General features: G+C 38.9%; 1 protein-coding gene across 2 annotated transcripts in view; it reads left to right on the forward strand.

Annotated features, from left to right (window-relative positions):
* Positions 1–15,205, forward strand: part of ERICH3 (glutamate rich 3) — a 141,511-nt gene that overhangs the window by 42,830 nt on the left and 83,476 nt on the right. For both annotated transcript variants that reach the window (XM_066268881.1, XM_066268882.1), the window contains 3 exons: positions 1,399–1,470; positions 3,120–3,248; positions 8,152–8,310. In XM_066268881.1, the coding sequence (XP_066124978.1) occupies positions 1,399–1,470; positions 3,120–3,248; positions 8,152–8,310 (360 nt within the window). The remainder of the gene's footprint in view (positions 1–1,398; positions 1,471–3,119; positions 3,249–8,151; positions 8,311–15,205) is intronic.

Consider the following 15,205-nt stretch of genomic DNA (forward strand, 5'->3'; position numbering starts at 1 on the left):
GTCTCTATTCATATTTATACTTTAATAAAAGCTATGTTTCTTTTTAATCCCCCCTATACCTTCCTTCATCTCTCCCCACCCCTGGCAATCACCACACTGTTGTCCATGTCTATGAATATTATTTATTTATTTATTTTTAATTTTTCTTAAGTGAAAAGAGGGAAGGCAAAGAGACAGACTCTTGCATGTGCTCTGGCTGGGATCCACCTAGCAAACACCCTACTGGGCGATACTCTGTTCATCTGGGGTCATTGTTCCCTTGCTTTGTAACCAAGCTATTTTAGTGCCTGAGGTGAGGCCATGGAGCCATCCTCAGCACCTGGGGCCAACTTGCTCCAACTGAACTGTGGCTGTGGGAGAAGAAGAGAGAGAGAGAGAAAGAGAGAAGGGGGAGGGCTGGAGAAGCAGATGGTCACTTCTTCTGCATGCCATGACTGGCAGTCAAACCTGGGATATTCACACACTGGCCAATGCTCTACTACTGAGCCAACCAGCCAGGGCTTCCATAAATTTTTTTTGTCCTGTTTTTCTCTATCCCATCACTTTCCTTCCCCAATCCCTCCCCCAACAGCTGTCAGCCTGCTCTCTACGTATGTTTTGAGAGAACATGGTTTTGTAAAAAATACAAACAAACAAAGACATATCCAGAGATTTTCAACTGCCAATTTGCAGACTTGAGGTTTAAAAACACTGAATAGACTAAAATTTAATAATGACTAGATGTGTGACCTGGGGGTGAATTTATGACACCTTGCCTCAGTTTCTTTATTTGTTAAATAAGACTGCTTGGCAATTACAGTTGTTAAAGAAGAGATGATGCCCATGAAACACCATCCTAGCATAAGAACAAGCATGTAATATAAACTTGATGAATAAAATAACGTTTCTGTGCAATTCTGTATTCTTCCTTTTTTCTGTTTTACATGTATTTTCCATTTTTTTATAAACAAAATCTTTATGAACTTTATTTTATTGATTGTATTCTATTCAATTAAATGGATGCACCAAAAACTTAACTATTCTCTTTAAGTTTCATAGTGCTTCAGAATATTTGCTTGGAAGAGAACACTACCAACAACAACGAAAGTCTTTTAGATTGCATCTTTGTGCACAACACAATTTTTTAAAAAAAATTTAGATTTCTTCCTTGTCTTAGAAGTGAAGTATATTGGTTAAAGGGTAGGAACAATTTTAACTGTCTACTGTATGGTATATTGGCTTTCTAAGAGTCGTACCAATTTATATTCCCACTTGCACACAAAATCAGGTGATTCTTCTCCATCTCAATGACAAGAGGGGTAATTGAGAATACAGTTAGCTTGTAGGATTATTTTCCTCTAAAAGTTTTGCTGATGTAATTGATACAAATCTCTCCTCCATTCTTGCCTGTGTGCGTAGCATTACCATCAGCTTGAAATTAAAAAGAAACTGGAGACTTTAGCTAGAAAGGAGCAAGTGCAGAGATTTAAGGTAAGAAGCTACACAGCTCTCTTTTACTTCATAATATTATTTTATGATTTTGAAAGCCAATAGTGTTATTATTGAAGTTCCTCCAGGCACTTTTCTTTGGGGTAACTCATAGCTGAAGTCAAATGATAGCTTTCTGAGCCTAAATCGTGGCCACTATTATTACAGAGGATCATGACAAAATAGGTGTTGCCCATGCAAAGTAGTAAGTTTTGTAAGACACAAATCTTTCAAAGAAAAACTTAAAAACATTCTTTTCAGGTTTGGAATTTTCCTTTTGTATTTTCTTGACTGATAATGTGATAGAGATTGAAGGACTTTTTTTTTTTTTTTTGCCTTATGAAGGTAAAAATAGACAGTGATGTTTCATTGTGATGGAAAACAGGGCATTTGAAGAATTATCCAATGGCACATTTTTATGCAAATATGACCCTTGAGAATATGTGGTAGAAAAAAATCTAACTTAGCAAACAGCAGCATAACAACAGACATTTTGTACAAGGCATTGAAAAATTCTGTTTTTCTATTTTTGTATTTGATATCCTTCTTTGAAGTGAACTTATGAAATAAATAAATTTGAGTCAAGAGACAAGTGGTTCAATTAGGCATGTTGGAAAGGTTTTAGTTTAGGCTGGCAGTTTTATTCAATTTCTTGAGCTATTCAAACTCACATGCTGTTCTTCATTTTCTGAGTCATATTACAAATGCGAGGCCTAAGACACATCTCACAAACTGATGAATATTTGTAAAGCTTCTGTAGAATAACTTCCCATGTAAGATAGTAGTTTTCCCCTCTTTCTTGATAGACTCAAATCTGTCTATTTTATCATGGTCAGAAGATAATCTTGTGACAAAAGTGTTGTTAAATAACTGGAGACAGGTGAGTTTTTCAAGATCAGAAGAGTTAGTGTATAGAGAATTGTGGGTAATTCAACTTTGCCAATATTGTCCTACATCAAGGACTGAGTTATAGATTCTATAATTTACTGCTGAAATGTTGAAGGAGAAAAATGGTTCTTGGAAATAAAGAGTGACTAGCATTGGCTGAAGCAATGTGCAATCCACTCTCGCCCAGATTGCCAGGCACACTAACTAGATATACATGGGCCTGTTATAGCATTGGCAGATTTGTGATGACACTCTGGTTCCTCCTTGTATGATTTTCACTTGTAACAATTTTCATTTTATAGCTGCACTTAGTAAAAAGACCTATGTTGTGCTCTCTTTTACATAATATGCAGTCCTTTTGTTTAGGGCATTATTTAATATTTTTGGAAGGTAGAAAAGTAATACTTTCTGTTAATCTCTACTAGTCAGAGTAGTGAGGAGCATTATGCTTCTTCTGGTTATCTATTTAAAGCAGATTAATAAATATTCTTGCTAAAAAGAAAGGATACATTGCCTCTGTGGCTATTTCTTTAAGTATAGCTGTGTTTTTGAAAAAGCAGACTGTTTCCTGCCTTTCATTACCATACCTAATTCTGCAGTACAGCTGTGGAAACTTTTCCTATTATGATAGAAACTCAGAAGGAACATTTGAAATTAATGACAAAGAACTTCCTTAGTCATGTAGGATATTTTTCCTGGTAGGCACTAACCTAACCTAGATTGCTAATTATGCATCAATTTGCTAAATTACTTTCTTATTCTAGGGAGAGCCCATCAGATGGTCTATAGAGAAAAACATGCCAGTCCTATCTCCCCACCCCCCAGTGGGCCCAAAGACCAACCGTGACTACAGTGTTCTGGTTGATGAAAGACGTTCCAATCCAACAACACTGGTGAGTCATATTAAACACTGTCATGCACCACCTCAGTTTATTAATTTGCCATTTTTTATTATTCTAAGGAAGAATGCTCTCTGGGTACATGTCTGTATAATCCCGAGAACTCTACTGAATGTAAACATTGTCTTGTATTTATTCAACTCTGTCTCTATGGAATGCCTCACTTTTAGGCAATATCACCCCTGTTGAATTTATTTGGTTGTTACTGCTAGATTAAGTTTCTTTTAGCACAGATTACTTATGTTATTTACATGCCCAAATACCTTCACTTGTTCTGTGTCACCTATAGAAAACGCACAGACTTTTTCACCAGGCATTTAAGAAAGACCTTGAACCCTATGACCTCAATTTAGCTATCTCACAATTACTCTTTGGCATCCTACAATGCAGCATAATTTAACCACTAGTTGTTCCATACTTGTGCTATATTTTCTGACTTCGGCTTTTTGTTCTTGCTCTTCCCGCTACTCTCTCTTTACTGGTAGAGCTTATTTATGTACACAAATTCAAGGGTGTTCTATAGCATTTTGAGTCAAATACTTATATTTTTACTTTGTTTATCAAAAGTATATGCACATACTCTTAAGATAAAAAATAATTAAATGTGCAGAAATTCTATTTAAAGAAATGCCACCCCAACCTTTTCTTCCTGTTTGATTCATTTATAACTTAGAGGTAGTATCTGCTTGGAGGAAGGTAAGGTAGCTTGAAACAATATAGGTACAAGAGAAGATTTGCACAATATTTGCTGGAGGTTGATGGTTTAAGTGGTAAATGAATTGCTTGATTATGTCTTTATTCTTGCTTTCTTTAGCCTAATACATTTCCTTGTTAATGTGAACATTCTTTTTTTTTTTTTTGTATTGCACAATGTTTATAGAGAAATTGCAATGTTTTCACAGATTGTTAAAGCAGGTTCATCATACAGAGTATTAAGCTTTGACATTTTTCAGAAGGTAAATACGTTTTGACATTTCCGGGTGAACAGCTCAACTTATGAAAAGCAACTGTCTTCCTTTTGTTGTTACCAAATTTCCAGGCTTCATTTAAATATATACATACACACGTAATTCTTTCATTAGGTGGCAAATTTACTAGACTCTGAAAGACTTAACCTGGGTGAAACAAAAGAAACAATCAAGTGCTGTTTTTGATCTTCCCACCTGTTTTGGAGAGGAAAAACCCTTGAAAGGCTTTCTTTTCAATTTTCCAGCTGAATACCCTCAGTAAGTAGTTTATGATACATCCAGGAGATCTTAATGTGGCAGGAATGAGAAAGTAATTTAAAAATTACAGGAAACACTGACACCAGCACTTCAGAAGCCTTTCTATCTGGTAAGTCACAATTCCTCGCTTGGTCACCCCCTGTGGTGCTCCTGCACCGTAAGGGGAACTTATTATGATGTTGGAATTGTAGTTCGCATTGTACAGAAATTCAAGACTTTCCCTTTGTTTTCCCAACCTGGAAATATATATATATATATCTCCTTTACATATATATATCTCCTTTAAACCTGACTCCTGACCTCCAAGTGCCATTGAGATGAAGATAATCCTTTTGAGATATCAGCATTGATTTTTCTCCTTTAACTTTCTTGAGTGCATAAGGAAAGCATCCAGTGAATAGTTATTGCATTTGGTCACTAATTGCGCCTAAACTTTCAAAATAGCATATAGGCTTTTAGCTGCATTGTTCCCATTAAAACTCGGGAAAGCCATTCAACTAATTCTGCACAGGCTTGGAAAATTCACCCCTAGAGATCTTCCACTAAGAATTATAAATGCTCAGCTAAGCTGAATAATCACCAGGTAGTCAATTTCGATTCACATTCTGGTGCAAGTTTGAAAATGTTAAGCTACAGTGCTGTATTTATTCCAAGAAAATATATTATGAGCAATTTAAAATACAGCAAATTTAAGGTCGCTTTTGATGTGAACTACAACAGTTTGTAGCTCACAGCTGCTAGCTGAATGGTGCAGATTTGTTTTTAGAGATAAATGTAATCAGTTAAACATTTGACTGCCACATTCATCTGACTGAATGATATCTGTATGCAAATGTGGAGAAGTAAAATTTAGAGCACAACAGCCAATTGATCATGCTCTAGTTTATAGTAACCTGCTTTTTTGAATTCCTACATTAGATTTTCAATGTTTTTGTGTTCAGCTGGATTATTTGACAGGAGAGAGTCTTAAGGCATATTTGTTTTATAGAGTTCAAAGGAATTCTTTTGGGTGGTCTGATTCCCTTGTTCAGAAACCTCTAGCTTGATTTTTCTTTGTAGGTTTTTACAACCTTTCACTTTGGGGCTCATAGAGGCTTATGTTCTGTTTCACGAAATCAAATGCTGTTTTAGTCAATCCACTTGGTTTCCTGTATTGGTCAGGACATAGGCTTGTGTGTGGAGATACAACATGACAACATGAACATATGGATGCCCTGACCACCCCAGTATACACACGCGAATCTCAGCTGGCAAGCCATCTCTACTCTATAAAGTCATCAAAAGCTCAGACTCCTCCTCTCTCAGCTCATGATCTGAAAGTTTCATGTATCACATCTGCTCACATTTTATTAATCAAAATTGAGGCATATATCTCTACAGAACTGCAAGAGATGCTGTAAAATGCTGTCTTTATTTGTAATAGCCATATTTCCTGATAAAAATTCTCTTACTAGTAAAGACAGGTAAACAGATATTGGGGAATATTAATTATCCTTGCCACCTTTCCCATGTCTGGTTCTCTTCTTACTCGATGTCCAGATTTCCCATACCTCTCCTCCTCCATTTTCTTCTGTTTCTTGTCCATTTGGATAAAATATACCATATTTTCCCATGTATAAGACGCTCCCATATATAAGACAAATCTTAATTTTGGGGCCTGATATTTGGAAAAAAAAGTATTACGTAAAGTTATTGAACTCAAGTTTTATTCATCATAAAATTCATACAACTCCTTATCACTGTCAAAACTCCCATCGATTAGCTTGGCCTCATCTGTGTCTGATGATGAATCACTGTCTTCAACAATGAGCACAAAAACAAGCACAAAAAAGTGGGAAATGCAAGTAAGAAAAATCTACAACCACTGTATAAAACGCACCCAGTTTTCAGACCCCAAAGTTTTTGAAAAAGGTTGCCTCTTTTTTTTTTTTTTTTTGAAAAAGGTTGCCTCTTATACATGGGGAAATATGGTAACTGCTTCTGTGAAACTTTAATTTTTCAGTCTCATTGGTTTATTCCAAATAACTTTAATCCTAAGTGCTGTTAGTTCTCAGATATTTTGTTGTACTGTCTTTTTGGCCATATTTGTGGGGTTCATTTGACACTAATTAGATGCTTAAAATTACTTTTTAATCTCCTAATTGTCCCTATAATTGGAATCCAATAAATATTGACTTAATAAAATTAGAATTTAGCTCATATGACATGCTTATCAGGATGCCACGAAGATCAACTTTTAGTGGTAGAAACCACACTGTTTACACTTTTATAGAGTTGAATATTTTGTTCATCATTCTTTAGAGTCAGTGTATTAAATCTTATTATGAGTCATTTATATACTATCCTTTTCACACCCTCTTGTCCAAATATGCATATATTGTTTTTAACAAGTTTTCTAATATTTTATTATAATAGAACAACTAAGACAAAAGCCTGTTTCTTTTTCATGTTTGAAACATTGCTGATCTGTATACTAAATTCCAAATGTTCTGTCAGTGCCACAAAGGACACGGTTAATGCTCCATACTAGTACCTTTGGTGGTCTCTGCAGTATATTCTTGATTAGAAAGTGTACCAGTCAGGGTCTCAGCAGGAAACAGATGGCTTACACAAATAGGGTAATTAGGAAGGGTTTAATACAGAAACTCTTTACGAGATGAAGGCAGGGTTAAGGAAAAACAACTAGGGAGCTGAGCCTGCTGGGGTCAGCCCAATGGGAAACCGCACCACCTAGACCTAAGAGGGGAAGGGAGGGGTTGGGTCAAGAACCTCTCCTACTTGTAAGCTAGGAGAGGACTTCCTGACAAAGCAGTGGACCTCGGTGGAGGGTCCCAGGTGGCCTATCACAACCTTAGTGGGACGGGTTCAGGAGAATTAAGACCCCAATCTCTTTTCCTTCTGTCTTTTAATCTCCTGCCAGTGCCCTTCAATGGCCAAATCTAACTGGAATCCTAAGGTTAGTTGGTGAAATCCATGAAGAAATGACTCCCGGAGGCCAGAGCAGGGCAGGGCAGACAGGGAAGGGAGGCAAATAGAGAATATCCAGCCTGCAACGACTGTCAATTTTCTCACAGTGTTTTCCAAAGTTGCCAGTTACTATTTTTCTTTTTTGTTTTTCTAATATTTAAGGACGAGGTTGACTAGATAGTGATACATTACAGTTAAGCATTTATCTTTCTTCTTTTTTGAAGCATATTGCTTTTGTACTTAAGCACTGATCCTAAGGCTTAAAAGACTCACAGTAGAATTTATGTTGAAAACATTTAAATAGAAATGAGTCCATTCCAGTCATATCCCTTTAAATCTCTAAAATAGGAACATTATTCAACTTAACATTTAATTGAGCAAAGCTATTCTATGCACAGTATAAATTAAGTACTGTCAGTGAGTTAACAGTATGAATAAAATACAGGAACCTAACAGAGAACATCTCCTTTGTCTAGAGTACTCTGTAATTGTGGCATTTACTTATGTAGAGGACTTCCACGCCATATGTTTTAACAAATACTTTGGGTCATAAGGGTTTGTAAAATGGAAGGACATAATTAAAGTTTAATCTGTTCAGTAAAAAGGCACCATTAATTACTCTAGTCAATTTGTTGGGTTATTAATTGGTTCTGGAATGATGTCAAGATACTAATTTAAATGGATATTTTTTCCTAATTGTGTAGACAGCCCCGCGTCCATATACGGCTCCAGGAATTATGCAACCTCCAATTCGATTACAGCCTCTTCCCAGTAATCCTGCAGGAGGAACTCTCCCAAAGGTAACTTCCAGGTCCAGATCGAAAACTTCACCGCTGGAAAGTGAAGCTCCATTTCCCATTGAGGTAAATGTTATTTCCTCAAGAAATATCTTTTTATTCTTGAATAGAATATTAGATTATCGCAGTATTTAAGATGCTAGATTTAATTAATCTACTCAATGTAATTTGTACTGTGCACTTAAGCACTTGTGATGTTCTATTTAATTATCTTACTCTAATGCGAAAGGCTACAATTTCTTTGTTAGTGAGGAAAAAGAATAAGGAATAAATTTGTAATAAGATACGGTGATCTCTCATTAATTTGAAGGGTTGTGTGAAAAACAAAGAGAAACTTTTTATAGCCAGATATGACTTCTATCAGAAAAGACCTCGTATCTACTGCTTTTACTTTTTAAATGCATGAAACTTAGAAAATGAAACTTTCCAAGAATAGGTTTGCATTTGCATGCTGACTTACTTTACCATCAGTGTATGAAATTGCTTCGAGTTTGACTCTGGAGAACATTGGCTATAGAAGGAAAAGAATGTCTATCTTTCAAAAATGCTGAATTAATCACACATGGGAGTTTGACTACTTTCTTTTCAAGGTTATGTCTCAGGTAGTTTTCAATTAGTTTAATAGAGCACAGGAAGGCGGTATAGTAACCATAAAACATGAGTTCCTTAAACAGGAAGATATAATTAAGATATTCAGTAATTAGGGAAGGTATTGTTTGTATTTCTAACACAAAATAGAAACATTTGCTAACTTCAACCTGTGTCAGAGACCAATAGTCATCATGTTCCAATAGGTGGATTTGGTTTCATTACTTTTTAGGAAACATACAATATATGAAATTAAGATATTTTTATCTAACAAGCTCGACACCAAGGAATTAATGTATATAAGTGATTGTTTCACAGTAAAAATAGAAATATAAAAATAATAATTAATATTTTAATTTGTTTAATATGTTTTCCAACTGAGATAGCACTTTTTACAAGCCTTGTTTAATAGTTTTTCAGAAGGCAGGGGTAATTAAACCAAAAATGGTGATACATTTTCTAGAGAAAACTGCTTAGAGCTAGGCAGAATTTATTAAGTCATAAAGAAATTAGGTTGATATTTTTTAGGATCTGGTCTCCACTTTTGTGGACAAGTCCTGCCAGGGGTGAGGACAATGGAGACACAAAGACCCGACTCCAGGGACCAGGTTCAGTGATGAAGATCCACTTTATTCAGGAAATAAGCTAGCTTATATACACAGGTTCAGCCTATAGGGTGTTACAGCATGTCCTTCATAGCCAATGGCTGAAAAGATCAGGGAGCTGCATGGTTGGCGCTAAGTCACTTCCTTATAGCAGGCGAGCTTTTTTCCTGGGTATGCCCAGGAGGCTTCTGGAAGCTGGAGTATTCTCACAGCATTGCATCAGCTGCAGCTGCTAGAAATGCACTCTGCACTCCACCCACATCTCCCCCTTCTCTTTTAATTAAGGCCAATTGGACTTGATGAATGACATCTTGCTGTTGTTGTAGCTTCTGAATGCTACGCATTATGCAACAGAACCCTAGTAGAACTAAAACAATTATAATACCTATTATACTATATGCTAATAGATTAGCTGGATTAAACAATGAGACAAGCTTCTGTAATGTTTGACTAGTTAGGAAATAGAACGGGGTCTTAAACAGGGGATTCCTCCTAGGGGTTGGGATGTCATTTCCCTCCCATTGTGTTACAGAGACCTTCTAGGTGCTGTTAAACACAGTTCCATTTTGATTGTAAAAAATGGACGTAGGTCCATGCACGCCCCCTTTCCACAAAGGTCCCAGTGTCCAAACACAGAACAGATGGCTTGCCATGGGCTGCACATGGTTGCAAGGCACATTACACAAATTACAACAATATGACAAATCATACAATTTCAATGATTACAAAGGTACATTTCACCAGTCTCTGAGCACTTTGCCAAAAGCACAAAATGTCCTCAGCTTTCTTTCTAGCCATGGGAAAAGCTTACTGGAGCAGGGGAAGGGCCTCCAGCAAAGCTGCCACTCACCCCCATCAGGGTATTTCACATTGTCCAAAATCTGTAAGACCATCCAACAAAGGAGCCAGTGCTCACTTGGGTCGTAGTCCAGGAAATCAGTCCATGCACATGAAACCTCAGCCACCCCCTCATTCCTGCCATCCTGGCAGGTCTTACACTGTCCCAAAGAGGAACACGTGGCAACGGAAGTCAGCATTTCTATCTCTGCTCTGGAGAACATGATGGCACCCACCCTATGTCCCAAAATGTCAGCAAACCCACCAGCGCTTAGCAGGCACTCCCTGCCGTTCCAGCGGCCACTCAGTGATGCAAGCCTGGCTTCCATTCATCCTCCAACTGCAGCTGCCGCCATTTACCTTCTGGAGTCTGCAGATCACAACTCCGGCCCAATTCTCATCCTCCAAAGATGAACTGAAAACACCAGCTTGCGCTGCTGGGCTCGAGCCTGGGGCTGCCGCCACCTGTGTCTGGGAATCAGCGATTACTATAGCACTCATAAGCAAGAACAGAGCACCAGGGCCTGGGGGCCCATCAGGGGCAATTTTCTGGGCCCACCCCACCAAAGCCTCTGCATCCCCCCAGGCGATGGGGTGCACATGCTGGCCGGCCGGGAGGTCTTCTTCTGGAGTGCTGAGGACCTCTTCCCTTCAGGTGTAGTTGGTGTGGAGAAGGCCGGGTCTGTGGCTTTGGTTGGGTGAAGACTGAACCACTTAGTAGGTGCCCAAAAGACCCTGTCAAGCAGGTTGGGGGTTTCCTGGGATTCAAATTGGCTGAAAAACACAAGCATAACCTCTCCCTTGTGTTAAAAGAGGGTGTGATCCCTGCCACTGTGCCATAGCTGGGTCCTTCCAGCGTCATTTCAGAGAGAGGGGCAAGGGAGAGAGAGAGAGCAAGAGATACAGAAAAATAGACAAGACAGACAGACAGAAAGAAAAAAGACACATGGGGCATATAGGCTGGGCCATGGGTCTGCAGCAGGAACATGTGTTGGAATTAAATCTGGGGTAGAAAATGGCATCTGAGAGGCTGGGGTGGGGCACTGAGCCCCAGCAGGGAATGAGGAAGTAGCGACTTCTGCTTTTCCTGGTGGCAGAGCTAATGGCGCAGCTAGCAATTTGGTTAGTTTCATTTCTGCATGCTCAGCCACAAACTCGAAGGCTACACTACTTTCCTCCTCAGTGGAGGGGGGCAAATAAGGAGGTAGGGGCTCCGCAGAGAGAGGGGTAGCCTGTAGGACCTTAGGGACCAGCGGAGGGTATGCAGCAGGAACACCAGTCAAGCAGGTGTGTATTGCCAATAAGGTAGGAATGAGGCCGAGAGGGAAGGCCTGTCCCTCGTGTACCTTGGCTGAACGAACACGTTGAAGAGCTCAGGCCCAAGTATCAAGATCTCAGAGGAGCGCGTCCTCAATCCAGGGATTGAGACCAGAGAGAATCTCCTAGTAAGTACAGGGATCCTTTTCACAAACTTCAACTCATCTACTCTGCAATAGGGCATGCAGGGCTCGAGCCTGCGGGGCTCGAGAGTGCGGGAGAAGGTTTCCCATTGCAGAAGGTCACTCACCCATCCCTTGGATGCTGGTTAGGTCCCTGCCCCACGTTGGGCACCAGTTGTGGACAAGTCATACCTGGGGCGAGGACAATGGAGACAGATGTAAAGACATGACTCCAGGGACCAGGTTCAGTGACGCAGATCCACTTTATTCAGGAATTAAGCTAGCTTATATACATGGGTTCAGCCTATAGGGTGTTACAGCGTGTCCTTCATAGCCAATGGCTGAAAACATCAGGGAGCTGCATGGTTGGTGTTAAGTCACTTATAGTGGGCAAGTTTCCTTCCTGGGTATGCCCAGGAGGCTTCTGGGAGCTGGAGTATTCTCACAGCATTGCATCAGCTGCAGCTGCTAGGAATGCGCTCTGCACTCCACCCACACACTTTGAGGGCACAGACATTTTCTGTTTCAGCTAGTATTCAGGAATGGTCAGGTCCTGAGAGATTGTCTCAGGCTGAATAAAATAACTCACAACAAGCTTATTTTTCTCCTTATAGTAAATAAACCAAAGTGGGGAGAAACATCATAATCAGGGATCATTAGTCCACAAGCTATCAAGTAATCAAAATTCATAGAAACCATGCATCTCCCCCATATAGGCAGACCTTAGTGTGAGCCCTATCACAATGAGAAGGTTGCTTGGTGAACATGGAATTGGAATGAGCAGGTAGGGTGGAGTGGAATGTTAACAGCATCAAGATAAGATGGCTTGATGCACCTGTCTCATTTTAGGAATGGGATTGCCAAGGTACCAAAATAACTCAAAGTTCTTTGGCAAAACCCCCTGTAAGCTCCAAGAATAACTTTGCCATTAGGACTGGAAATATTCAAAGGCCAATGGTTGAGATTTCCTCCATATTACATAGTTCTTGGATGGTCATTTTCCATGTTTACCAAGGTGACTATATTCTTTTCTATGCTCCTATAAGTATTATTTTACTATACTAGTTTGATAGACACATTTTCCTATAAGGTACTATCAATCAGGTAATATTTAAGTTCTGCCTAGGGAGAGATTTTATTTTTCTTTTCAGTGATTTTCCAAATCTGCTGTGAGACACTGGGTGGATTTATTGATTAAATATATATAGGGCCTTTTATTTTCCTGTTTTCAACTTTAAAGGTGTGAATGATTGAAGGACAGACACTTAATGGTAACTTACATAGCTGACAAGATTGAGATCAATCCCATATTAATTTAAACTAGCTCAACTTACACTTCAGGAAATATTTATTGAGAACTTACTATCACTAAGGTACTGCTCTAGGTATTCATGGTCTATCAATGATCAAGACAGGCAAAAGTTTCTAACTTATTGAAGTTTATATTACAATGTACAAAGACAAAATATACTGCCAGAAAAGAATGCGATATTTCCAATAGCATTGATGATAAAAAGGATTTAATGTAAAATCAGACAAGAATTTTCTGAAGAATAGTGGTCTACATGATTGATGAGTGTGTAGTGAGCACCCATTAAATTTGTATTGCTTTCCTAAAGAGTAAAGAAGGATGTAGTATGCATATGAGAATTGTTTGAAGGTGCACCAGATATAAGCTGGTTGATCTTTCTAAATATCAGAAGTGAGGGTGTTTGATTTAGCCAAAAACAATTTGGTAAAAAACAGCCTGGTTGAAATGCAATTGAGTTAGAATAATGACTTGGTTGAAAATGATTATCCTTAGAATAAGAGTTTCTCATGAACTATTGTTAGAAACAGAAATTAGTACTATTGTAAAAGCAATATGGAAATATCTGTCAATATATTTTTTATTAAATTTAATGCAGTGACATTGATAAATCAGGGTACATATGTTGAGAGAAAACACCTCCAGATTATTTTGACATTTGATTATACTGCATACCCCTCATCCAAAGTCAAATTGTCTTCTGTCACCTTCTATATGGTTCTCTTTGTGCCTCTCCCCTCCCCCCACCCCCTCTCTTTCCTTCCTCGCCCCATCCCCTCCCCCCATTACCATCACATTCTTGTCCATGTCTCTGAGTCTCATTTTTATGCCCCATCTATGTATGGATTCATATAATTCTTAGTTTTTTTCCGATTTACTTATTTCACTCTGTATAATGTTATCAAGGTCCATCCATGTTATTGTAAATGATCCTACATCATCATTTCGTATGGCTGAGTAGTATTCCATAGTATATATGTGCCAAAGCTTTTTAATCCACTCGTCCTCTGATGGACACTTGGGTTGTTTTCAGATCTTCGCTATTGTGAACAATGCTGCCACAAACATGGGGGTGCATTTCTCCTTTTGGAGCAGTTCTATGGTGTCCTTGGGGTATATTCCTAAAAGTGGGATAGCTGGATCAAAAGGCAGTTCGATTTTCAATTTTTTGAGGAATCTCCATACTGTTTTCCACAGAGGCTGCACCAGTCTGCATTCCTACCAGCAGTGCAGGAGGGTTCACTTTTCTCCACATCCTTGCCAGCATTTATTCTGTGTTGTTTTGTTGATGAGCACCATTATGACTGGTGTGAGGTGGTATCTCATTGTGGTTTCTAATTTGCATTTCTCTAATGATTAGTGATGTTGAGCATTTTTTCATATGCCTATTGGCCATCTGTATGTCCTCTTTGGAGAAGTGTCTATTCATTTCTTGTGCCCATTTTTTGATTGGATTGTTTGTCTTCCTGGTGTTGAGATTTACAAGTTCTTGAATTTTGCTAGACTTTTTTTTTTTTTGTATTTTTCTGAAGCTGGAAACAGGGAGGCAATCAGACAGACTCCTGCATAGGCCCGACCGGGATCCACCCAGCACACCCACCAGGGGGCGACACTCTGCCCATCCGGGGTGTCGCACTGTCACAACCAGAGCCACTCTAGCGCCTGGGGCAGAAATGAAGGAGCCATCCCCAGCACCCAGGCCATCTTTTGCTCCAATAGAGCCTCGGCTGTGGGAGGGGAAGAGAGAGACAGAGAGGAAGGAGAGGGGGAGGGGTGGAGAAGCAGATGGGTGCCTCTCCTGTGTGCCCTGGCCGGGAATCAAACCTGGGACTTCCACACGCCAGGCCGACGCTCTACCACTGAGCCAACTGGCCAGGGCGAGATTTACAATTTCTTTATAAATATTGATTATTAACCTCTTATCAGACATATTGTCAAATATGTTCTCCCATTGTGTAGTTTGTCTTTTTATTCTCTTCTTATTGTCTTTAGCTGTGCAAAAAATTTTTAGTTTGATAAAGTCCTATTTGTTTATCCTGTCTTATTTCACTTCCCCATGAAGATAAATCGGCAAATATATCGCTGTGAGAGAGGTTGGAGAGCTTCTGCCTATGTTTTCTTCTAAGATGCTTATGGTTTCACGACTTACATTTAAGTCTTTTATCCATTTGGAGTTTATTTTT

Source organism: Saccopteryx bilineata, chromosome 3 (assembly GCF_036850765.1).
Source record: "Saccopteryx bilineata isolate mSacBil1 chromosome 3, mSacBil1_pri_phased_curated, whole genome shotgun sequence".
NCBI lineage: Eukaryota > Metazoa > Chordata > Mammalia > Chiroptera > Emballonuridae > Saccopteryx > Saccopteryx bilineata.